Here is a 25,140-nt window from a genome sequence, read left to right on the forward strand (position 1 = left end):
ATCCCATCCCCCACATATGAACAATGTGCTTCTTTGGTGAAAAGATTCCCCGTTCCTTCCACCTACTTCCTCAAAACATTCTACTTTATCCATAATTTCTCCTTTTTTTGGTGACTTTTCTTTTATTCGCATTTTATGCTCCTGACCTGCCATCATACACCCCCTTATGAACAAAGATTTTTTTTTCTGGTGGTCAGTGGACATCTCTGTCCTAGTGTTGATCGATGTCGAAGTAAATTCTTGTTCATCTTTATCCTGGGGACTATGCTTATATATATATATATAATTAATAATTAAGAAATTAATGACTCAAATTAAATTTTGTTTATTGATTAACTACAAATATCACTAAGTGAATTTAGTACAAAGCAAGGAGCATGAAAGGTTAAGAAAACAAACGCTTGAAGTTGTGAGATGGTGTTGTGATGAGTTAAGAAATATGTTGGGGATTCTGCTTGGCACAACTACTCATGATGTAATCTTAATAGATTTTTCTCTTTTAAACATGAATATGATTATTACCCGCACCTTCTAACATACTCTAACCATGATCCCTCAACTGAGAGAGCCTAAATAACCTAATATCGCTCCTAATTTCTTAAGAGTTATATTAAATAATTTGTATTACGTGAAGAGATGCATACATAAGCTAGACAATACCACTTTATCCCTAGACATAGATTACCTAGATGTTCTTCCCTAGTTCTTAGCATATAAAAATTTCCTAATGCCTAAATCCTAAAATAATTCATGAAAATGGATAATCAGACCAAAGACGTGTGAATGAGTACAGAGATTGACAATAATATCAACATCATATTAATATATAGTTTAAAATTATTACATTAAATAGAGAGTTTGATTTGCAAAGCTCCCAAAAATAGGTGGTTTTAGCCTCTCATTGTCATGAGAGACTTACAAATATAAAAAGTGGGATAAAAGAGACGAAAATGGAAGAGAAATGAAGTGAAAGGGATGGACCAAAGCTCTGGAAGAGAAATGGCTTCTTTACTCCTTGTTCTTCTTATTCCTCAGCTTTTAAGGTTTCTTCATTATTAAGGAAATCAAATGTTTCCTTTCTTTTTATATGTTTCACCAACTAATGGGTCAATTAGAACTTTCTTGTGCGCTTAACGTGACACTCGCGCTGAGCGTACATGTCCAGCTGGATCAAGTGGCCACACGCTAAGCCGCAGGATGAGCACTTAGCATGCTTGCTCTTGACAGCTATCTTCAAATGAGGCTTCTTGCGCTAAGCGGCTTGCTTGGGCTGAGCAGTTCTAATTCGCTAAGCGAAGAGGTCGCGCTGAGCACGACACTTTCCTTCGTTTGGGCCTTGTATTTTGGTCATTCTAGTATTATAGGGTTTTTGCCTTGTATTTTGAGGTATTTTGAGTAGTCTTTGTAGTAGGGAATTTTTTTTATTTTCATGTATTTTGTTATGGGGGTGAGCTTAGCTATTATAGGGGTGTGTAGCTAAGCTCTAGCTTCTCATCTCAAGGAGGTGAGCTTAGCTATTAGAGATGTGTGTGTAGCTAAGCTCTAGCTTCTTTAGGAATCTTCTTAAGGAAGCTTCTCAAGGAGGTGAGCTTAGTTATGAGAGGGGAGTGTGTAGCTAAGCTCTAGCTTCTCAAGGAAATTTTCTCAAAGAAGCTTCTCAAGGAAGTTTTCTCAAGAAAGCTTCTCAAGGAAGCTACCTAGTCTATAAATAGAAGCATGTGTAACACTTGTTGTAACTTTGATGAATGAGAGTCTTGTGAGACACAACTCAAAGTTCAACTTCTCTCCCTTTTTCTTCCTTCAATTTCGTGCTCCCCCCTCTCTCTTTTTCTCCCTCTTTCTTTTCCTCCATTGAAGCACCCTCTCCAAGCTTCTTATCCAAGGCTCATCTTGGTGGTGAAGCTCCTTCTTCCATGGCTTATTCCCTAGTGGATGGCGCCTCCTCTCACCTCTTCTCCTTTGTCTTCTGCTGCATCTCCATGGTGGAAAATCACCATTAAAGGACCTCATTGAAGCTCAAAGATCCAGCCTTCATAGAAGCCCCACAAGCAAGCTTCCATCATCCGGCTTAGCGAGTTCATCAATTTTCAGAAACCAAAGTCACATGAACAATGCAAACAAACACAACACATATATATGCACACAATATACACTAATTTGTCATGCAACCACAATACAAACTTAGTTAACAAAAAGAAATTGAGACACATATACATATAATAAAAAATATTATGAAAATTAAATAAAAAATAAAAAAGACAAAAGGGAGAAATGGAATGTACTTGGGAGCATGAGAATGAATGCACGAGGGATGAGAAGCTTGAAAATGCACAAAGAATGAGTGCGTGAGGGCATGAGGAAGAATGAATGCATGAAGAGGAAGAAGAAAAGACTTGTAACTATTATGAGTTAGGTGCTTAGCACGAGCTTCGCGCTAAGCATTCAAGTCTGACAATTTTCAGACATATTAATTATTATCACACTTAGCGAGAGTGTCTCACTTAGCAACTTTAGGAGGTAATCGTCTATCGAGCTTAGCTGGAGCTTACCTGCTTAGCGCATAATGGCGATGACCCCTGATATTCCCTCCTTTTGACTCCTTCATCATTCATTTTATTAGAACATTAATGGCATGCTTAGCGCGTGTTTGCGTGTTAAGCCCAATTCATGGAATTGCAAACTCGAGAGAGTTTTGGGCTTCGTGCTTGTGTATTCGACTTATCAAGAGTTGCAGGTAAAATTTACCTACAACTTCTGCTTAGCACATAGTTTAGCGGGTAATATCATGTTAAGCGAATTTTTTTTCCCAAAGTTATAGGGGTGTTGGCACACTAAGCCTTTACTTTCGTGCTAAGCCCAATCCATGATGAATTCAAGACAAAGAGGTTTTTGGGCTTAGCGCGTTAGGTGTGCTTAGCGAGATCTGGAGAGCAAGATGTTGCTTTTAGTGCAAAACTTCGTGCTAAGTCCAATTCCAAAAAAAAATAATCAAATAAAGAAGATTTTTGGCCTAGCGCGTTCTGGGCACTTAGTGTGAGTGCATAAAAACAAGTGTGTGCTTAGTGAGCATTTATGATGCTAAGCCCAATTCCCAAAATATTCAGATAAAGATGTTTTTGGGCTTATGCACTTAGCGCAACTATCAAGATAGACCAAGCTCGCTAAGCACATAACCTCGTACTTAATGCATATTAGTAAAAATGCAAAAAACACAAATAGGGCATCACTTATTAACATCACAACTTTGACTTAGTCGGGGCTTTATTAATTTATCAACACATTAAGCACAACATCAAGCAAGATCATGCAATCAAAGTACGTCAAAGTCAAGGGATGTTCACAAAACAACAAATTATCAATCTTCAAAAGTCAAAGTGTTAGTCGCTATTCACGACTAAGTTTTGTATTGAATATTTGCACAAAAATAGCGCTTTACCTCTAATTTATGGTTCTTTTTGTAGGAATTGTACATATTTTCATGTTTAGTTTGATTTTATACAATAGATACTTCCATTTTTGTGAATTAATGTTAAAACCACTTCAATTTCAGGCTAAAAGAAGAGAAGGTTCAAGTAGCTGATGTCTCGCTAAGCGAGGCAGATACGCTTAGTGAGTGACATCTGCTAAGCGAGGCATACAACTCTCTTAGCGTGTTGGGAAACCCTAGAAGAGGATCAGTCAGAGATGTGCTCGCCCAGAGCGCCACCATCTCACCCAACGAGTCGGTTGTCTCTTCTCTCGCTTAGCGCGCCCAACTCACTAATCCAAAATTCACTTACTCTTGCTTAGCGAGCCAATCTCGCTAAGCGGGCCTTCAGAAGCTGAAACGTCCAAGGAGCCTTTAAAACATTAAAGTTGGCAGAAACTAAGGGAGGAGTCGAAAAATAGAGCACAAGAGAAGCTGAAGCGACAAAATTCGAGCTGCTAAGAAAGCTTAAGTTAGAGGAATGAGATTAGGATTTTAGAGGTTGGAGGAGACATCCTTAACCCTTCTTTGCCATTTTCTTTCACTAAACTTTATTCTTCCTTGTATGGAGAGCATATTTCTTGTAATGGAAGGCTAAGCCTCTTGGTTGGGAAGTTTTGCTGAACCCTTGATGTAATATTCTTTCACTATCTATTTAATGTTGTTTTTATGTGTTCATTGATTCTATCTATTCTTATTTTTACATGCCTGTGGCTTGATCACCTATTTGTATGTATAGTTAGGATTTTTAGCATTGGAAAGTGCTTTAAAGCCTTAGAACTTGGTAGAGCACACTAAGAAAACTGTATGTCTAGGAATGGAGTACAGTGATCTAGTCCATATTATGTTGTAGACTTAATGCAACTCTTTTAGGCTGAGTTTGTTGAGGGATCAAGGATGAGGTTTAAAGAGAGTTAGGTTCATTCACAAGAGGAATCTTGATTTGAGTAATTTCTCACCATAAGAACACTAGGATAGCATTAAAATAGAGAAAAATACATAACAACATCAAGGAAAACTCAATAGAACGACCCAACACTTTTTACTTGACTGTTTTTACTTCTCAAACTTTAGACATTTAGTTTATATTCAACTAGATTTTAGCACAAAAATTCAACTTGATATTTGTCTCACTTTTAATTTTGTACAAATGTTTGCATACTGAATGTACAGTTTCTGAGTGAAATAAATTTCCTGTGGATACGATACTCGATCTTACCATTTTAATATACTACTTGTGTGAATCGATACATTTGCCAATGTTGCGAACACAAAGCAACATAAATGAAGAAAATAAGAGAAGGGAAAATAAAGAAAGAAATCTTGGGTTGCCTCACAGTAAGTGCTTCTTTAACGTCACTAGATTGATGCATAGGACTTTCATGGGTCAGGGTTGATTGTTCCATTGGTGAAGCAGATGTCATCAATACTAGTGGACGTTGTTGAGTCAAACAAATTGAAGGAAACCTTTTGGTCCTTCATGTTCATCTCCAAATTGTCATTTCCCATGTCTACCATGCAATTAGCGGTGAGCATGAAAGGTCAACCTAGGATTAGGGGGATTTCGGTGTCCTCCTCGATGTCCATTATAACAAAGTCCATAAGGAAGGTGGACTGCTTTAACTTTACCAGGACATCTTCAACCACACCATAGGGCCGCGTGATTAAGTGGTTTGCAAGTTGTAGTGTCATTCTGATTGGAACCACCTTTAAATTTCCAAGTCTTTTACACATAGAGAGAGGCATTAAGTTGATGCTTGCCCCCAGGTCGATGAAAGTTTTTCCCACTGAAGTTGTTCTTGTAGATCATGGGATAGTCGCACTCCCAGGATCTTTAAACTTTTGTGGTAGGAGCTGCTAGATTATAGTGTTGCAGTTTCCTTCTACCACAATGCTCTTGTTATCGATGTACTTTCTCTTCTTCATTAAGATATCTTTCATGATTTTTGTGTACATTGGCATCTACTGTAACGCTTCACCAAAGGGGATGATGATTTCCAATTTCCTGAAAATATCAAGAAAACGAGCAAAATATCTGTCTTTGTCTTTTGTAGAAGGGATCAAAGGATATAGAATATCCTCTCTCCTTGATCTTCTCTCATCTCTCACATTAGAAACAAGACGAGTGTTAGAAACTCACTCTTTAACATAACTCAACGAAAAAAAAATATTCTTTAACATATTTCTTTGAACACACTTACATATTTTTTCATTTTTAATAAATTTTAACCAATTAAAAAATGTGTTAGAAGGATCATTAAAGAAAATGTATTTCTACCATTTTCCTTAAAGATTACACTATTTGACCTAAATCCATTATAGGTAATAAAACTTTTCAACCAAATATTTAATACATCATGTACTCATATTTGATATTACCTATTAAGTTTTTTTTTATTGGTGAAATATATCAAAAAGAAAAACTAGAATCCTCTAGGGAAACAAACTTGAGCTCTGTCAGCTCTTAAACATGATAATCATCTTTATCCCTAAGAGCCTGTTTAGTCATACCATATCCGTTGGTTGATTAGTTTCTCTAAAAATATGGTTCCACAAAGTTTCCCCCATATTAGAATGAACTGCATGAGTTGCTTGAACTATATTGTAACAAGGATGAAGCACACAATATGGCATTCAGTTTAGCAACAAGAACAGAAACATCACCTAAAAAGATGTGAAAGTGAAACCACAAATAAAGTTGCTTGCATGATCTTGAAGCAAGCCACCACAAGCTGCTTAATTTGCTACCCCCTTGCGAAACAACTCTATCACAGTTTTAGCACCATTTTTCCTAGTTGCAAATGCAGCCACCTAATATTCACAATATTTGAATGAATCTTATGTGTCTTCATCAAAGGCAAATACATAGAACTCTTAAAAGCATATTCCCCCACCAAACTACTTTATGAATACTTTCTTGAATAGTCCAATGCTCCCCTTGGAAAATTATACTTTTCCTTCTCCGCCATAAAAAAAAATTAAGAATGATCCAAATTAAACAAGGAATTCTACTGCACACCATGAACTAAATGAGAGACAAATTACCCTTGAGCCAATTTTTCCAAACATTCGTAGAATAGAAAGCATTGCTACTCCATGTACGAAAGAAAAATTGCAACACCAATTTAGAGTCCAAATAGTCCCTAAACAGATGACGAACATATTCTTCATGTTTCTCACAAACTGTACACAAGTTATCTACATCCATCCCGATCCTGTTCCTGCTAACATTAATCAAAATGCTTTCATGACTAACTTTCCCAAGAAATGCTTTTATTTTTTTCAGGATCTTTCCAGTTATTCACCAGCTTAAACAGAAAATGAGCATATTAAAATTTTTAGGCTAAAATTTTCGTCCTTTTATTTTTTAAAATTTGTGATTTTAATTCTTCTATTTTTTTAATTGAAATATTTTATTCTTTATTTTTAGAAAGTTTATAATTTTAATCTTTCATTTTTAATCAAGACATTTGATCTTTCACTTTTAAAATTTTTATTATTTTAATCATTATGATCAATGTTAACTGAAATATGTCTATTTATTATCTACATAATAAATATATTTTTTAATTATTTAATTTTTTTAAAAAATAATTAAAAGGTACATAATCTAGTCTGAAATTAAAAAAAAAACTAACTAAAATCACACATTTTAAAAAAAATGAGAAACAAAATATAAATTATAAAATAAGAAATTAAAACTAAAATTATAGTCTTAGAAAAATTGAAGGAAGAAAATTTACATTTTAACCAAATTTCTAATAGTCTCATAGGTTGATTTCATCGAGAATGAACCATGGCTAGATTTATTCCTTTTGACTTCCACCACCAGGAGGTAATATGGATACAATTTTATTTGTAATATGCTCAAGAGTGTAATCTTTGAAACTATCTAACAACCAACACCCATTTACACCGAGTTCTCCAACTCTGCATCTGGTAAACTATTTGCAGCTAAATCCAACAAAACTCTACAATCTGGTATCCAATTGTGGCGCGAAAATTTAGTTGTAGTGTCATATCCTATTCTCCATATGATATATTATTAAAAGTATCCCATGAAGAGCAAATACCTCGCCAAAAATTACTACCAGAGGTTTATTTCTATCAACATAAGGAAAATTATCATCACCACATTTATACTTGCTTCTGACAAGTGAGGACCACAAGGTGCCTCTTGTTGACAGAACCTCCAATTAGCTCTCATCATAGGCCTTATTGACATCACGCATTTTCCTCAGTCCCATTCCACACCATTAGTCTTAGAGGTGCAAATCGTGTTCCAATCAACTATTTATCAATTGATCCATCCACTCAGTAAAATTAATAATTTTAAGAATAATGTAATGGTTAAATGTATTTTTATGGTGAAATTTAATGGCTAGCTAAATGTTATATATGTATGGTGTAAAATAATTTTATATCATTATTTAATCATAAATTATTATTTTTATTATTTTAAGATAATTTTTGTGATTGAATTATTACGTAAAAATTTTCAATGTGAATGCATAACTTTTTTTCTCATATTAAAATAACATTTTGATATATTTATAATGTAATATTAAATGTAATTTATGTATGATTTAACACACGCATGCATGTTTTTTGATACATTAAAAAAACTAATTACAGGCGGTTTGTGAGTAAATGAAAGATTTGTAATTTAATCACAATAATTTGAATCATTTAAATTAAATTAATTGAGATTGATAACGGGTTTGAATTTTTTTATTGAAAGCTTATTAGCTTGTGTTATAAATATTGTATGGATGTTGTACGAACAACAATAAAGCAAAAGACGCAAACAGAGGAACAGAAAACAGGAAATAAAACAAAAGGAGGAAAAATTGTAGTTTACTATTTCCATGGTAATTTTATATACTATTGTTTCCTATTTTTCCATTGTATAAAATTTCTCTTATACTTCTCCGCCCTTGCATGTCATGTTTGCATTCTTTGATATGTTAGTACAAGCCTAGCTATTCCTTGCCCAATTTTAGATAGGTAAATATTCTCCATAGTAAATCATTCAACATATAGGAATAGGAGGTGAATGAGTGTATTAACTATGAAGAGGTGACATGTGAGTGAAAGGAAATAATGTTTAACTTCAATATATACAATTAAAACTGTGTATAGGAATGGGTGTTTAACTTTATGTAGTAGATTGCATAAAAAAAACTTTATGTAGTAGATAATGTGTTATTTTCTAGAATTATCTTTCAATGATTTATTGATTATGCTATACATAATTATCGGTTTGGTGTTAAAAAAAGAAACAAATCAAAATTAATTATCTTTTTTTTTTGTCAAATTCAAATCCAATCAATTTGATCAACAACCATTTTTTTTAGATCAATAGATAATTTATTGTTTTTTTTTATCCTGATAACAAAAATCAACACTTTTAAAATCAAGGAGAATAAAAAATAAATTGATTTTTATCCAATTAATTATCAGAAACAATCTAAATTAGTTTGTTTAATTTTCAGGATGATGGATTAGTTGGAATCAATAAACACTTTCGTCGTTTAATATAGGACTATTACAATGATATATTTTTCCCTTCATGATCAATTCTCTATCAGTTTCTTATATCACTATTTGTTTTTGCTTTCTAATATTATTCATGTTTTTTAATGGAGTAATATTATTCACATTAAGTTACGTATTGTGCGTGATTTAATATAATTTAATATTGTTAACATTTATGAAAATTTTCATTTGACTAATATACAGGATCCGAACGAAGGAAACAAAGTAGGAGTATTGAATTCAAAGCAAAAAGGCCAAAAGACTAAAAAGATAAAGAGCTTTGGAAAAAATATAATTTCAAAATTTATAAAACGTGGAAAGAAAAAGATCACAGAACATGTGGAGGAATCTAGCAGTGAGAATGCTTCAAACTCTCCAAAGCATACTATTGATGACTCTTCAAACCCTTCCAACCATCATATGGAGGCAGATGCAAAACATTTTTCTCCTACAAGCTCCCTTCTTCGAGGAGAATATCAATATGATGATGGAGAGGGTTTAGGAGAGGACTTTATAGCAACAACTTATTATTTTGATAATTATAACACAAATAAAAGTTGTTCTATTATGTAAATGGGCACAATTGAAACCCATTACTGAAAATAATTGACGGTTATTGCATTTTTTATCTTTTGGAATTTCAATTTATTTGTATGAAATAGTTATGACTTATGTTAGGCCATCAATATCTTTTAAAGTAATTTATGTTATTTTTTTTTCTTTTTTAATTGATGAATGATGGCTATTGTGTATATGTGCACTTAATTGATTGGGTCCACAACAATGATGATATATACCCTGCTAATATAAATATTTTTATTTTATGAATCAATAACATAACATATGAATTTTAAAATAATTATGATAAAAATAAAACAAAATGTCTGTTAGTTTAACGATTTAGGATTGGTTAGCACTATAAATTAAAATATTTACAATATAGATGCATTTTAATTAAATAATAATAATAATATTCTTTTTCCAAAGTTCAAACAATCAAATTATTTCATATTTTTATTTTATTTATTAATTATGTGAGTTATAAAGTGTTTTTTTATCAATAAAAATTAAATACAGTGTCCGAGATTTATAATATTTATACATTTTTTTCAACTAAGTAAACTCCATTGTTGAGTTATAGAGTGTAAACGACTTGTAAATTGTGTGCCATACTTAAATAAAATTAGTAGTTATTATATTATTGTATGTTGACAATCTCTTAAATATTACTTTCAGTCCTTATAGTATTTTACATGATTAATAAAGACTATTTTTTTTTTCACTCACTATGTGACACTGTTGCCTTTACTGATTTTCCTTTGACCAAGTCTTTTTCATATTTTCTCTCTTTTTCTTTTTTCCATAAATATTCAAAATACATTTTTAAAAGATAAAATCGAACCCAGATAAAATTAGGTATTCATAGTACAAAAATATAAAAGAAAAAGTAAAAATAAAGGATAAGGAATTTAGGCAACTGGAAGAACAAATTTAAAGAGACGACATTTTTTGCATTAAAAAATAAATAAGCAAAGACAAATTAGAACATATAAAATACAAAAAAATATAACATTAATAAAAAGCTTAACATTATGCACTATTTTTTTTTCGTGCACAAATTGATTAATAGAACTTATATATAAAAGTTAAGTAAAGTTAACAACATTTGAAAATAAATACTCCTTCTATAGAGACATATTCACTAAGATAACGAAAACAACTGACGAGATTGTTTGTGTGTTTGTTCACTTAACATACGTGGAAAAAAAATAGTCCATGTGTTATGTTATTATAGGAGAACAATACAAACAATACATAAGGTATTTTTTATAAGTTTTGTCCTTAATGAAAATCAAAACTTTTGTTGCGATCAAAGGATATGATCATTACTATAAAATATAGATTTAACGTTGTTAGGTTAACATCGGTTTTTATCAAAAATTGATGTTCACAAAAACACGATGACATACTTATAAATAAAATGAATTCGTTAAAATCAGTTTTTAGATAAAACTGATGTTAACAAACTCGGTTTTTAAAAATATATATTGCTTCCACGCCCTAATTTACTTGCTCTCTCATGCCTCTTCCTCTCCATCGCAGCTCCATTGACGCCTGCCTCTTCCTCTCTGTCTTAGCTTCTCCACTCACGATATCATTCTTGCCGCTTCTCGCTCCTCCACTTCATAGTTGCCTCTTGCACATCCATTTTCTTTCTCTCGTGTCATTCTTGTACTCTAACTCTCACGTCTCAACTCCTCCGCCTCACTCCTACTCGCAGCTAGTCTCGCTCCTACTCACAACCACTGTCACTCTCAGTGGCCACTCCCCGTGGCGTTGACGAGTGTAAGAAAGGAGCTGTCGATGTCGTTCTTGGCGTCGAGGTATGTGTTTCTGTTACCTTTTATTTTCTTTTTGAGTTTTGATGCTTCTTGTTATTTACTGAGAATTGACCATCCCATAACTTTTCCTCAAGTCTTTGTAGGTGTCGTGGGACGCTATCGTGTTTAGGGTGTATAATGATAACTTCCCCTTGTACATAAAACATGAAGATCTTTCTGAAATAGCACATGGAGGTCAATATCTCCGCATCTCTGTTATACAATTATGGATTCTATAAGTCACTTAACATTATTGTATATTAGCTAACTAATTGTTTAAAATTCATACATAATTTATTTTATTTTAATAACAATACTTGTTTACCATTTTAGGGATCTTAATAAAATATCAATAATCACCGAAAATACATTACGTCAGATTATCAAGAAGGGTTGTGAAAAATACCTGGATCCATGATAAGCAGTGGAATTGATGAGTCTGAGGAATTGTTGGTTTTGTGTTCTTCCTCAACCAAATCACCGTTTTCCTTTTGGAACCTTAAGTTTCTTGTCAGATGTGGAGAAGAGAATACAATTTCTGATTTGGTGTGTTGGGGACCATAACTTTACTTTAGGTTTTAACCTATTAGAGTTTCCATTAATCCCTAATGGGCCAAGCTGGTTTTGGCTTATCAAACCCATATTATTTTCTGATGATAGTCCAATAGGCTCACCAAATTAGATCACTTTTATTGAGCCCATAAATGTAAATAACTAATATAAATGATAAATATAATATGTAGCCCACACTAATTAATTAATTAGGAATTATAAAATTCCTAACACAGAGAGATCTAGGCAATTGCAATTAGAATAAAAAAATTATATTAATAAATTGATGCAAAATTCAAAGAGAGATATCTACCCAGGAGCCTAGTTGAATGAGTAAGTTAAATTGAATAAATCAATTTAAATAATGTATGCAATATAATTACTTAATGTTCTCAAATGCAGTGCTCATTGACAAATAGTCGTTATATGTCCTAAGGACAATGCTGTCATTTGGTTTTGTTACTTGCACAATAGGCCCGATAGCTATTTGAAAAGAATTATTAACAAGTCAGTTGTATGTAATACATTTACTTTATAATTAGTATTTGACATCAATATTTTAATTGAACAATACACATGCATGTTTCTCTTCATCAATGTTTTGAAGGGGTTTAACGATAGTCAAGGAAGTAAATCCAAGGTTACGACTTGATGGATTCTAGCTAAAATAAGTCATTTAAACATTGATTGATGCCTTAAAAATTACATTTTATTACTCTATATAGTAATTTTCGGTTAACTTTGAATATATGAATATCTTATTCAATTTAGTGTCATAAGCAAAAAGGAAGAACTAAGTGCAGGTACTACATAATGCATTAAATGTAAACTAACTCAATTGTTATAATTGTTATTATTTATACTTATTAACTTATGTTTTATTATATCATGTAATACTTTACTGATCCAAGACCATTAGAACCAAAGAGAAAAAAGACAATTCACATTTAGTGGCAACATCTTATCTAAAAGTTAAAAATGAAACACTAGTTATTTAAGAAATTTTAGAATTGTAGAGTTATGTTAATTTAGATTAGGTTACAAATGATTTTATGTATTGACTTTCATTACTTTAAATATTTCTTTTAATTAATAGTAAATATTCAATTATTATGGACAAATTTTGAACTATATAATAAAAATTGTTTGAAAACTATGTGGATTGGTTATGTTTTTTTAATTTGAAGGTTAATTTGAGGTAATTAAAAAAATATACAAGATATTAAAAAATCAATTTTCTAAAAGAACGATATTGTTTTTAGCTCAGAAAAGCCGACGTTGTGGTTGATTGGCAACGTCAGGTTTTCTAAAAGTCGAAGTTGGTTTACACATATTTTACTTTTTTTGTTATTTCTTATTATACGACATATGTTTTTTAGGAAAATGATGTTATTAGTTTAGTTTAGTATCAATTTTAAAAAACCAATATTAATATTGATACTTTTAATGTAAGTAGTACAACATCAGTTAATAATAAAAAAAATCTTTAATAATTGATAGTGAATGGTGTAAATTATCACCTATATTGAGAGCTTTACAACATTAATGAGTACCGTTTATAGAAATGATTTTTCTTTTATTTTATAAATAAAAGAAAACAATGTAACGAAGAAAAGATGAATAAGTAAAGAAAGAAGATAATAAACAATGGAAGAATAAGAATGAAATGAAGGAAGATATCTTTTCAATATTCACTTCCCCGATTGACACCTTTCCATTTCACCCTCCCCTAAGAACATGCTACCTAAACCCATAATTGAAATGGTCCTATCCTGTCACACTCTAGGCACTAATTCTCCATTTGCAACATATAACCATCCAAATTAACCAAGGCAAGAATCTGTCTAAAAAAAAATACAAATGATCAACCTAAACACATGATAAGGAGAAAAAAAAAATAAAGGAAAAAAATACCATAATAATAATAATAATAATTTATACTAATAATAAAAGAAATATCCCATTTGGTATTCATATTTGATTGAACAATTTTATTCCTAAATTACTTAAATTTTCAAATTTATTTGCTAACCTACAGTAACCACTACTTCTATATTTATTTTCTGTTTTTATTTATTATTTATTTATAAATTTTAGCGAGGCACCCCTATTAATAATAAAAGCATTACCTGAAATTAAGAAGTATACCCTATGAGAGTGAGAGAACCGTTTCACGGGATAAAAGAAATCAAGTGTCGTGTGTGCAATGATTATAAGATCTTCAATTAAAACCACCAAGCCCCACGTTGACAGTATGCAGTTAAATCTTGAAGATATTAAACCAATAAGCAAATAAAATGAAAAATTACATGAGACCCACGTTAGAGTTTGCAGTTATAATTGATTTGAGATAATTTATGGATAATTAAAATGATAATTTAGTCTAAGTAAAAGTAAATGTGTACACCAAGAATAGTTACCAAGAAGTATATTTCTTTTACATATTGTTATAGATAATGATAATATTCACATTAAGTTACATACCATAATATTGTCAATATTTATTGAAATCCTAATTTGGATAATATACAGGACTCAAACTCAAATGAAAAAAAAAACTTATGGATAGAATCAGTTCAGATATTAAATCCATTGAACCAAAATGCCAAAAGAATTTTTAAAAAAATAAAGGAATTTTAGTTCTAAATTTACTTACAAAAACTATAGCAGTACTGTGTGGAGATTAAGAAAGAGAATTCGTCTAAATCTGTTATCCCCTCCAAATCATATTATTGATATATCAATGTTGACTTGTTAAATTCCTTTAATCATCGAGGATTTTTTTTTGGAAGAAGGCAAAATTCATTGAGGAGCAAATGAATCGCAGATGACAAAAGCTAAACATGAGTGGATATTTCAATGATTGTAGCACACAAGGCTATTCTATTATGTAGATATTAAGGGGTATAAGTAAGGTTTTAATTGAGTAGGATGCATGAGTGTTTGTAAACTCTCTTATATATGTCTTTGATTCCTATAACTAAAAAACTTATTATGCAGGTGTGTTTACAATTGGAAAATCATCAATGAAAAATAATTAGGGATTATTTGTGTTAGTTTTAAAAATAATTAGAGCAAACTATATTGTGTACCTATGAGTTTTTTTAAAAAAAAATTAAGTATAGCATCACTCTTTTTTTCTATTCCTACACTAATTCATTTATGTTTGAAAATAATGCACTAACATCCTCTTAATGTTTGAAAATATTAAATTGACACTCTCTTATATATTACACTAATTAACACCCCTACAAGGAAGACTACTATGATGTTTTAAAAAATAGAAAATCTCTATGTAATTTCATGAAACCTCATGTGATTATTATAATTTACTTAAATAATTATATTCCTTTTAGGTTTCTTACCTTATTTTTGTGATTTTTTTAAATATTTAATTTGCATTAATCTCCAGAGTAGTGACTTATTAGAAAATATGTTTTCTACACCGGTTATTTATGACTTTCAACATCGGTTTTTGAACCGATGTTGAAAGTACCGACGTTGATAGTATTATCGTTAACATCGGTTTTTAAAAAACTGATGTTAACGTTAAATTATCAACCTCGGTTATATAAATAACCGATGTTGCTAATATAAATTACACCCAAAAAATGTATATTAATGTTGAAAGTTAACATCGATTTTTTGTAAAAAACCGATGTTAACGTATGTGTTAATGTTGACAGTTAACATCAGTTTTTTGAAACAACCGATGTTAACTAATGGTTAATGTTGACAGTTAGCATCGAGTTAACATCGGTTTTTTGAAAAAACCGATGTTAACGAATGTGTTAATGTTGACAGTTAACATCGGTTTTTTGAAAAAACCGATGTTAACGTTAGTTAACATCGGTTTTCTGTAAAAAAATCGATGTTAACGAATGTGTTAATGTTGACAGTTAACATCGGTTTTCTCTAAAAAACCGATGTTAACTTTCAACATTAACACATTCATTAACATTGATTTTTTCAAAAAACCGATGTTTTCGGGAATTTTTTTTAAAATAATGTTTTTGTTTTTACAAAAAAAACCAAAATTTAACCTGTAAATTTAAAATCAAACCACACAACACAACATATATCAAATCAAACCACACAACACAACATATATCATTTGCAATCTGCTTTCAAATAGATTTTAGCAAAAAACTAGCTATCAACAAAGGTTATTCAATGTTAAAATGAAACAACAATTGTAAAAGATGTAATGCAAAGTATATAAACTAATTAAGTAACTTAAGTTACATAGTTGTCTAACATCCGATGTTTGATTTCTAACTTTTAGATAATACTGTCTCTGTTTCCAATGGTCTAACTTCATTAAAATACTCTCTATGAAAATATTACCTAGAGTTGGAATTTTCAACTGTGTTGCAGTGGGTTCTGCATGATTGGAACGATGAACTCTCTGTGAAGATATTGAAAAACGACAAAGAAGCTATTTTGGGAAAGGGAAAGAAGGAAAGGTTATAATTATAGACATAGCAATTGATGAAATAGGTCATGATCGCGAAATGACTGAATTGAAGCTAGACTATGATTTAGTGATGTTGACTATGTTTAATGGAAAATTATTCCTATATGTGGATTCAAAATCTCTCGTTGAAGTTTATCCTTAATTTATTATTAGAGGCTGTTGTAATCGTTGTGTACTACGGTTTCATTTTGTTACAGCATTTTCCTAATCTATTCTTTTATATTTAAAGCTTTGATACAATATAAATAAAAATAATTAGACTTTATATTAAAAAATATTATATGATATTTTTAATATTTCTTTTGTCTTTTATATTGATTCAATTATCTCAAACTCATACCTTTTTTCCCACTTAACAATAAATAATTAAGAATATAATAGAAAAATATTTAATACTTTAATTAATTTATTGATCTTGTAAAATGACAGGAAAAATAAAACCAAAATGACAAATAAAATGATATAAAAAGAGAATAATACTTTAATTAATTTATACCTTGTTTATTTGAATATGTTACAATATATGTTTACGTATTTTAACCACTCTTTGTTTAAAAATAATATGCCAATATGATAGGAAAACGACAGCATGTGGCTGGTAAATTTAAACCACACTTATCTTTCACTAAAGCTTATTTATTTAAGTTGAATAAGACTATCATAAACTGGGAAGCTTTCCAAATCAATCTACAAATTGAAAAAACATAGTAACGAGAGTTATTAATATCTTTTTTTAACTTGGATTTTAGTTTCTTTTTAATTATTTTTGAGTAGTCAATATATATTTTCTAAGATCATCCCATCTTATTTGATTTCAAGACTATTTAATTACTTTGAAAGTTACGTGGTATATCTGCACATGAATCACCTAACTGCTGAATCTTCAAATAATATTTAATGTCATGAATTAATATTAAAAAAAAAATTGAATACCTCGGGTTCCACAAAGAAAGAAAAAAATCCTAATTACGGTCGTTGAAAAAAAATATTTTAAAAGATCAAGGATTAAAACAAATTTAGTTAAAAATAAGGTAAAAAAAATACTATTTCTATCTTTAAGGATTTAGATTAAATTTTATTTAAATAATTTTTTTATTTGTAAGAATGAAATAGAAAGTTTAACTCATGCACCATATTACTCGCTGTTTTCGAAGCTATATTGGCTATCCAACAATTATGAAATGCAAAATTAGATAAATCTAATAATTAGATAAATGAAACTTACTAGAAGGAAACACTGTTGCAAGCACAAAGTAGTTTCCCGCATAATCATCGAAGGCCTTGCTACTTTCCAATTCATAGAATTTTTCACATTCATCAGCTAACGAAGCAAGGGGAAAGCTATGCAATTGCGAACTTTTCTCCCCGAAAGATGGAATAGACACCTGCAAATCAATCAAAACTGTGAAATAAGCATACCAACGACACCTGTAACAACTGGAAAAGCAAAGCACACAATGTGAAAATTGAAAACAATTAAAACTAAATATTTTATTTCACAAAACATGGCTCGTATCAAGAAATTCAACCATATTTTAACCAATTGTGCTTCATCTAGAAAACTCAGAAGCGCGTATAAGGTATATCATCGCCGAGAAATTCCAAAACAAACATAAAATAAACAAATAAACCCTTAATTGAGGGAGTTATGTGATGACTGTTTTCGGAGGAACAAAAGAAGAACCCTCGCCCCAAGGAGAAAAACGATCGCGTTTCGATTTGCGCCTTTAGGTCTAGCTCCGTTTTCAGAGAACATGTGTGGTGTTCGAAAAGAGGAATTGAAGGAAAAGAAAACTTAACCCTAAACCTAAACTAATTTCGAGAGAGTCGTGAATATTTTGAGTTGGTGGGGCTAAACCCTATTCGCTGCGAGGTTTTATATAGGCACATCAAATCCTTTTTTATTAAATTTATTAATAAAAAATTCACATAATTAACAAATGAGGTTAAAAATATTAAAAAAAATAATAAATGTAATAAAAATAAATTACATGTGGATTATAATTAACTCTAAATTTAAAGACTTAAAACATAATTTTCGTGTCTCATGAAAATATTTTTATTTTTGTTCTGAAAAATTTGTTTAAAAATAATGAAAATATCATTTTTTAAAATCTTACAAATATATGAGATAACTATAATTATTTAAATTAAACCACTATAACATATATTTTCAATAAATCAAATTAATATATACAAATATTTTAATTTACTTTAAATTTAAAGATAATACGATAATATAAATATAGTAAGATTTCATATAATTTTTAAACAATATTCTCCATTTACCTTTTTAAGAAGAAAAAAACTAATTTTTTTATTTTTATAATAATTAAATAAATATATTAATAATAAATTTTAATTTTTTACGATATAATTGTTTTTACCAACATTCTATAAAAATTTTATAAAAGTTAAACTCTATTATTAAAAATAGTTTTTTTTATTTTCAAATTAATTAATATCAAATAATTTATATAAATGTGTGTTATATTTAAATGATAATCATGAAATAATAAAATTAAAATTAAGAAATTCATTTTAAAAATTTAATTTAATTTTTAAATGCTTACCTTTTAATTTATTATTGTTTATTATTTATTTTATTTTTTAATTAAAATATAATTAATAACGCAATATATGATTTTTTTTAAAAATATATAAATAATTAAAAAAAAGTTTATATTAACATCGGTTTTTCAAAAAACCGATGTTAACATATCATACGTTAACATCGGTTTTTCAAAAACTGATGTTAACTAATGATGTTAACATCAGTTTTTGAAAAACCGATGTTAACGTGTATGCATTAACATCGGTTTTCCAAAAAACCGATGTTAACATATCATACGTTAACATCGGTTTTTCAAAAACCGATGTTAACGTCATTAGTTAACATCGGTTTTTGAAAAACCGATGTTAACGTGTATGCATTAACATCAGTTTTTCAAAAAAACCGATGTTAACATATCATACGTTAACATCGGTTTTTGAAAAACCGATGTTAACTAATGACGTTAACATCGGTTTTTTGAAAAACCGATGTTAACGTGTAGGCATTAACATCGGTTTTTTGGAAAACCGATGTTAAGAAGGATACTTTATTTACAAATATACCATCACGTTTAACTTAACATCGGTTTTATCCAAAATCGATGTTAATAAGCCGATGTTAAAACTGCTTTTTGTAGTATATGTTAGGTCATGAATATCAGTCCTTAATTTTAATAGTCACTAAAAAATTTATTCAATATACTTTTGACTCTCTTGCTGGACTTAAACCGTGTATACATTTTGCCCTAATATTGATATACCCTATACTTCCATATTATGTATGTTATGCACTAGCAACTTCACCTTTCCTCTCTTCTTCGTTCCTAATAAAGTTGTAATCCCCATCAAGCAACATACTTATTTACTACTATTTTTTTATTTATCTTCTCTAATTCCTCCAGCTTAGTTTTCCTCTCTCACAAGTAACATGATGCATAAATGTTGACAAGAGAGGCAGTTCAAGGACTTGAGAGATCTAAAACAAATTTAAGAATGTGATATTTTATTTATTCATAAAATAATTTATTAAACAAATAGAAAAATGAAATAATAATCAAATAGGTATTGAGGAGCTATTGACTAATGTGTCAGAATGAAATAATAATCAAGTGAACTGAAGAATCATGTGAGAAGACAGAGAAGTATGAGAAAGTGAGAAAAGAAGACAGTACAAAATTAGAATTGAATAGGAAGACAATAAATTAAATAGAAATAAAAGAAAAGCTTTTGAATTTCTTTAGCTTTTAACTATTAAATCTCTTTTTTCTAAACAAAGTTATGATATTAGTGAAGAGTTGTTACTCATTAATTGTTACTTACAGTACTAATAAAAAGATTAACAATTACTTATAATATTTTAATTAAAATTTATTTTCAAATATAATTTTACAATAAATTTTTTTGAGTTATATTAGTACTAAAAAAAAGATTTTGGGATTTTTATTTTTGAAGTTACTTGGGTTGTTTGGACCTTAACTGACCCTGGTTGATAGTAACACAAACTCTTTGGACTCCTTCCATATTTCTTTCAACCTAAGAAATCCAACTCTAGACAAAATCATTCTACTCAAAAACATCTTTACTACACAAGCATAATGAATCTCTAACACTATTCACAACATGTTCTACTTTCCCCTCCACCTCATTATCACACCAAATTGCGCCACGTAATTTCTTATCCACATTTACTAGTTTAGTCTCTTGAATACATACAGCATGCATTTGTTTTGAGACAATAACTTTCCTGACTACTCTTCGCCAAACCCTCTAACACTATGCGTTCATTTGTTATGAAGGAAAGAAAAGGAATGGTTTGCATGAAAACAAAGCAAGAAAGAAAAACAATAGTGAGCCCTACTCAAAAATGCAATCTGGCCAAATAACACGAAAGGGTAGAGAGAAAAACAATTTAAAATTATTCGCAAATTACGAGGTATGTTTAATAGCATAATAATTATATTTTGTGTTTAGTAATTAAATAATAAAATTTTGATCAAAATATTATTTGTTAAGTTGTAAAAAATGCATTATTTTTTCCCTTTCATTTTCTCTCTTAATTACCAAATAACCTAAAAAGTATCTCACTGTCTCTTCCTGTTCTTTCCTTTTCCTTTCACTTTTTTTCTTCTTTTCTAATCCAAACAAAGCCTTATGCCTTATGATCCTCATCTATTAATACACTAATTTCTTGCACCAACAATGGATTTATTCTTTCAATCTCCTATTTGGGCCATGAATGATTGACACTTGTTTAGCCGTTGCTAAGCGCACCTAACACAATTGTCGATACACCCAACAAAACAATAAAATTCCATTTTTTGTCTTTTCATACGGATTGACAATTCATATTGGGCATACGGATTCGTCAATCCATATGAGGCCCAAATGGTTATTTTTAATTTTTTTTCCAAAAATATGTTTTAAGCATTAATTTAAAATTGATGATCCATACGAGAATCAAATCTGTGACTTTCATGTTATTAACCCGACATTCTAACCAACTTAGCTAATAGGTCAATTATGTTATAAAATAATTAATATTGCTATATATAACAATAAAATTTCTAATGTATATTTAATGCACATGTAAATTTAAATAATTAATTTTATGATAATTAATTTTGATCTAATAATTAATTTGTTTACATATATAAATGAAACCCATGCATGATGCGCGTAGCAACGACCCACTTGTTTTCCTGTTTGGGCCATAGTTAGTCCATATGCCAAAAATTGTGTTTAGTTCATATATTTATTGGATTCTCATCTTTGATTATTTCTCAATTGTGTCTTTGGTTTGCATGTAATGCTTGCATCATGTTTCCCTCTTGGTTTACTCCACCTCACAATTGCCATGTGAGCTATCAAAAGCCTAGAGTTGTCAATTTGGCCCTAGACCTTGGACCAACCCACTTGGCCTTCCATTATGGCCCTAGGGGGCTTTAGCCCATCTAGTGAGAGACCCTACAAGGCCCCAACCCACACAATCCTATTTAATATGGGGCTAGGGCTAGCCCACATATTATGTTATTTTCAAAATGTTTTTTTTTTCAACTGTCCAAAATATATATTTTAAATTTGGTTGATCTCGGTCAAGGTTATTTTGGTCGACCTCAGACAGGTTTGTTTTTTACCAACATCGATTAGGATTAATTTTGGTCAACCTTGGTTAGGGTTATTTTTGCCTGACCTAGGTCGAGTTTGTTCTCAGCTGACCTCAGTCAGGATTATTTTTTACCAACTTTAGTTAGGGCAATTTTTGACTGACTTTGGATAGGTTAAATTTGGCCAACCTCGACTGAGACTATTTTTTTGTCAACGTGCTAAGGCTATTTTTGGTCGACCTCAGCTAGGGTTGTTTTTTACTGACTTTAGCTAGGATTAGTTTCTACCAACTTCAATTGGGGTTGATTTTTTATTGACCTCAATTAGGATTATTTTTGTTCGACTTCGATCGGGTTGTTTTCGACTAACATTGACTATGGTTATTTTTGACAAACCCTGATTATGACTATTATTGACTAACCTCGACAAGAGTTGTCTTCAACCGACATCAATTAGTTAGAGAAGTTTTTGGTTGACCTCTACTAAGGTTATTTTTTTGTCAACCTTGACCAAGATATTTTTGGCTAACCTCGATTAGGATTAACTTTAACTGACATTAAAGTAAGATTATTTTTAAATGTATGTCATATTAATGAAACTTAAAGCCCATGGCCGACCTTGGTACATAGGGCTTTATGGAACTTTTTGTCCGTGAGGGCTTTTTAATGTGGGTCTTTTTTTCTCTTGGCCCATGCAAAATAGGATCAGGCTGGATTGCAAAGCCTTTTTCACAACTCTAAAAAGCCATGGGAATTGCTAGGGGCACCCAGCAACATTACTGGTGCACCTAGCAATTTTTTAAAAACCCAAAAATGCCCCTGTACATTTTCCTTATATAAAAATTAGTTTTTTTTTCATTCTTCCTTTTTGCTTTCTCTCTCCTGCGTTTCCTCCACTCCGGTGTGCGTTTTCTCCATTCTGGTGCATTTTCTCCGTTCCGGTGCTTGTGCTGTGCGATTTTTGTCGGTGCTGGTTGTGCTTGTGCTCTGCTTTAGTGTGATATCTGTCAAGTAAGGTACGTAGCTGATTTGTGTGGTTGATTGTTTATTTTTGGTAGTAAAATGGTGTAAGATTGGATGCAAAAAATTTTCTTCCGGTGAAGACATTACAATTACGGAAGATAGCTTCTTCCGTGGAGTCTCGCGGAAGACGTCTTCCATGAGATTCCACGGAAGAAGCAGTCTTCCGCAGTTGATATTACAACTGCGGAAGACTACTTCTTCCATGGAGTAATTTGTTTTATTATTTTTTTGTTTTAAGATTATTTTGAATGTTATTTTGGTTAATTTTATTTGTAATTTATGTGAAACATAAAAATATATTTGTTGGTTGAATTGTTGATTTTTTTAGCCTAAGTTGAGGTATTTTTTGGTTAAATGAGCTTTGTAGGTTATAATTTTGGAATTATGTAATTAAAAGTTGAATTTGGTTATGTATATGTAGATTAAATATTTGTGTGAGGTTGTCAAATGTTGAATTAGTTTGATATTGATAGTTTGTAAATTTTTTTGGGTTGCTGTATTGTTCAAATTATTTAGTTGAATGTTGAATTAGGTGATAGTTATACTTTGAATTAAGATGGACGAAGATCAATGGGCATATTACAGTGCGATGTCCGAAGAAGTTGATATGGATTTTCAAAATGAAGAAGAAGATTGTGGTGTGAATGAAGCACATGTTGATTGTTCAGATGCTTTTAATACTTCTCAGGTAATCATGTCGATTAGTTTTAATTGTTTGGTCTAATGTATGATTTGTGTAAAAATTAATATGTCGAGGTTGTGTCCTAGGTCTTTGAAACCCGAGAAGATGTTTTGAAGTGGGCTCGAACGGTTGCCCATGAAAATGGTTTTGTTGCAGTAATTATGAGGTCTGATACATATACTGGCAGCAGAGGAAGAACTTCATTTGTCTTAATTGGGTGTGAAAGGAGCGGTAAGTACAAGGGTAGGAAGAAAGAATTTGTTAGAAAAGACACAGGTACTAGAAAATGTGGTTGTCCATTTAAGATTCGTGGAAAACCAGTGCATGAAGGTGAAGGTTGGGCGGTGAAGCTGATATGTGGGATTCACAACCATGAATTGGCGAAGACCTTAGTTGGACATCCATATGCTGGGAGATTGATAGATGATGAGAAGAATATCATTGCTGATATGATGAAGTCGAATATGAAACCAAGAAACATCCTGCTAACGTTGAAGGAGCACAACAGCAGCAGTTGCACCACAATCAAACAAATCTACAATGCAAGAAGTGCATACCGTTCTTCAATCAGAGGAGATGACAGTGAAATGCAACACCTAATGAGGCTCCTTGAATGTGACCAATACATTCATTGGCATAGATTGAAGGATGAAGATGTGGTGCGTGATTTGTTTTGGTGTCACCCAGATGCAGTTAAGTTATGTAACGCATGTCATCTTGTTTTTTTGATAGACAGTACCTACAAAACAAATTGGTACAGGCTCCCATTGCTTGATATTGTGGGGTTGACACCAACCGGGATGACTTTCTCTGCTGGGTTTGCATATCCGAAGGGTGAGCGCGTGAACAATCTTGTATGGGCACTGGAACGGTTTCGATGCCTTTTTTTAAGAAACGATCGTCTTCCTGTTGTTATTGTCACAGACAGAGACCTAGCCCTGATGAATGCTGTGAAAGTTGTGTTTCCGGAGTGTAAGAATTTGTTGTGCAGGTTTCACATAGACAAGAATGTGAAGGCAAAGTGTAAATCACTTGTTGGTCAGAAGAATGCTTGGGACTACGTAATGGATAGCTGGGGTAACCTAGTAGATTGTCCTTCGGAACAGGAGTTCCTTGAGCACCTTCAAAGGTTTCAAGTAGCGTGTTCCCCGTGACCAATGTTTACTGACTACGTATGTGAGACATGGATTGTCCCACACAAGGAGAAATTTATCTTGGCCTGGACGAATAAGGTGATGCACCTAGGCAACACAACAACAAATAAGTATTTAAATGTTTTATTATATTAGTCAAGTTTCTTTTAATGATTGTTTGGATTATTGCTATTAATTTGTCTTCTCTGTTGTGTGTTTTAAATGTAGGGT

The 25,140-nt window shown here is 31.1% G+C and overlaps 1 protein-coding gene and 1 non-coding gene across 2 annotated transcripts; one reads left to right on the forward strand and one right to left on the reverse strand.

Annotated features, from left to right (window-relative positions):
- Positions 1-17,920: 17,920 nt before the first annotated feature.
- LOC114407938 lies at positions 17,921-18,008 on the reverse strand. The gene has a single exon (XR_003665745.1). It is a non-coding gene; the product is annotated as a small nucleolar RNA U36a (small nucleolar RNA).
- A 5,929-nt stretch (positions 18,009-23,937) lies between these two features.
- On the forward strand, positions 23,938-24,930 carry LOC114405162 (protein FAR1-RELATED SEQUENCE 5-like). Its single transcript, XM_028367805.1, has one exon. The coding sequence runs from the start codon at positions 23,938-23,940 to the stop codon at positions 24,928-24,930; it is 993 nt and encodes a 330-aa protein (XP_028223606.1).
- The last annotated feature ends 210 nt before the right edge of the window (positions 24,931-25,140 follow it).

The sequence above is a fragment of the Glycine soja genome, chromosome 3 (assembly GCF_004193775.1).
Source record: "Glycine soja cultivar W05 chromosome 3, ASM419377v2, whole genome shotgun sequence".
In the NCBI taxonomy this organism is placed as follows: Eukaryota; Viridiplantae; Streptophyta; class Magnoliopsida; order Fabales; family Fabaceae; genus Glycine; species Glycine soja.

Coding starts and splice junctions, on each gene's coding strand:
- LOC114405162 (XM_028367805.1), top strand. CDS start 23,938: ATGAGGTCTGATACATATACTGGCAGCAGAGGAAGAACTTCATTTGTC.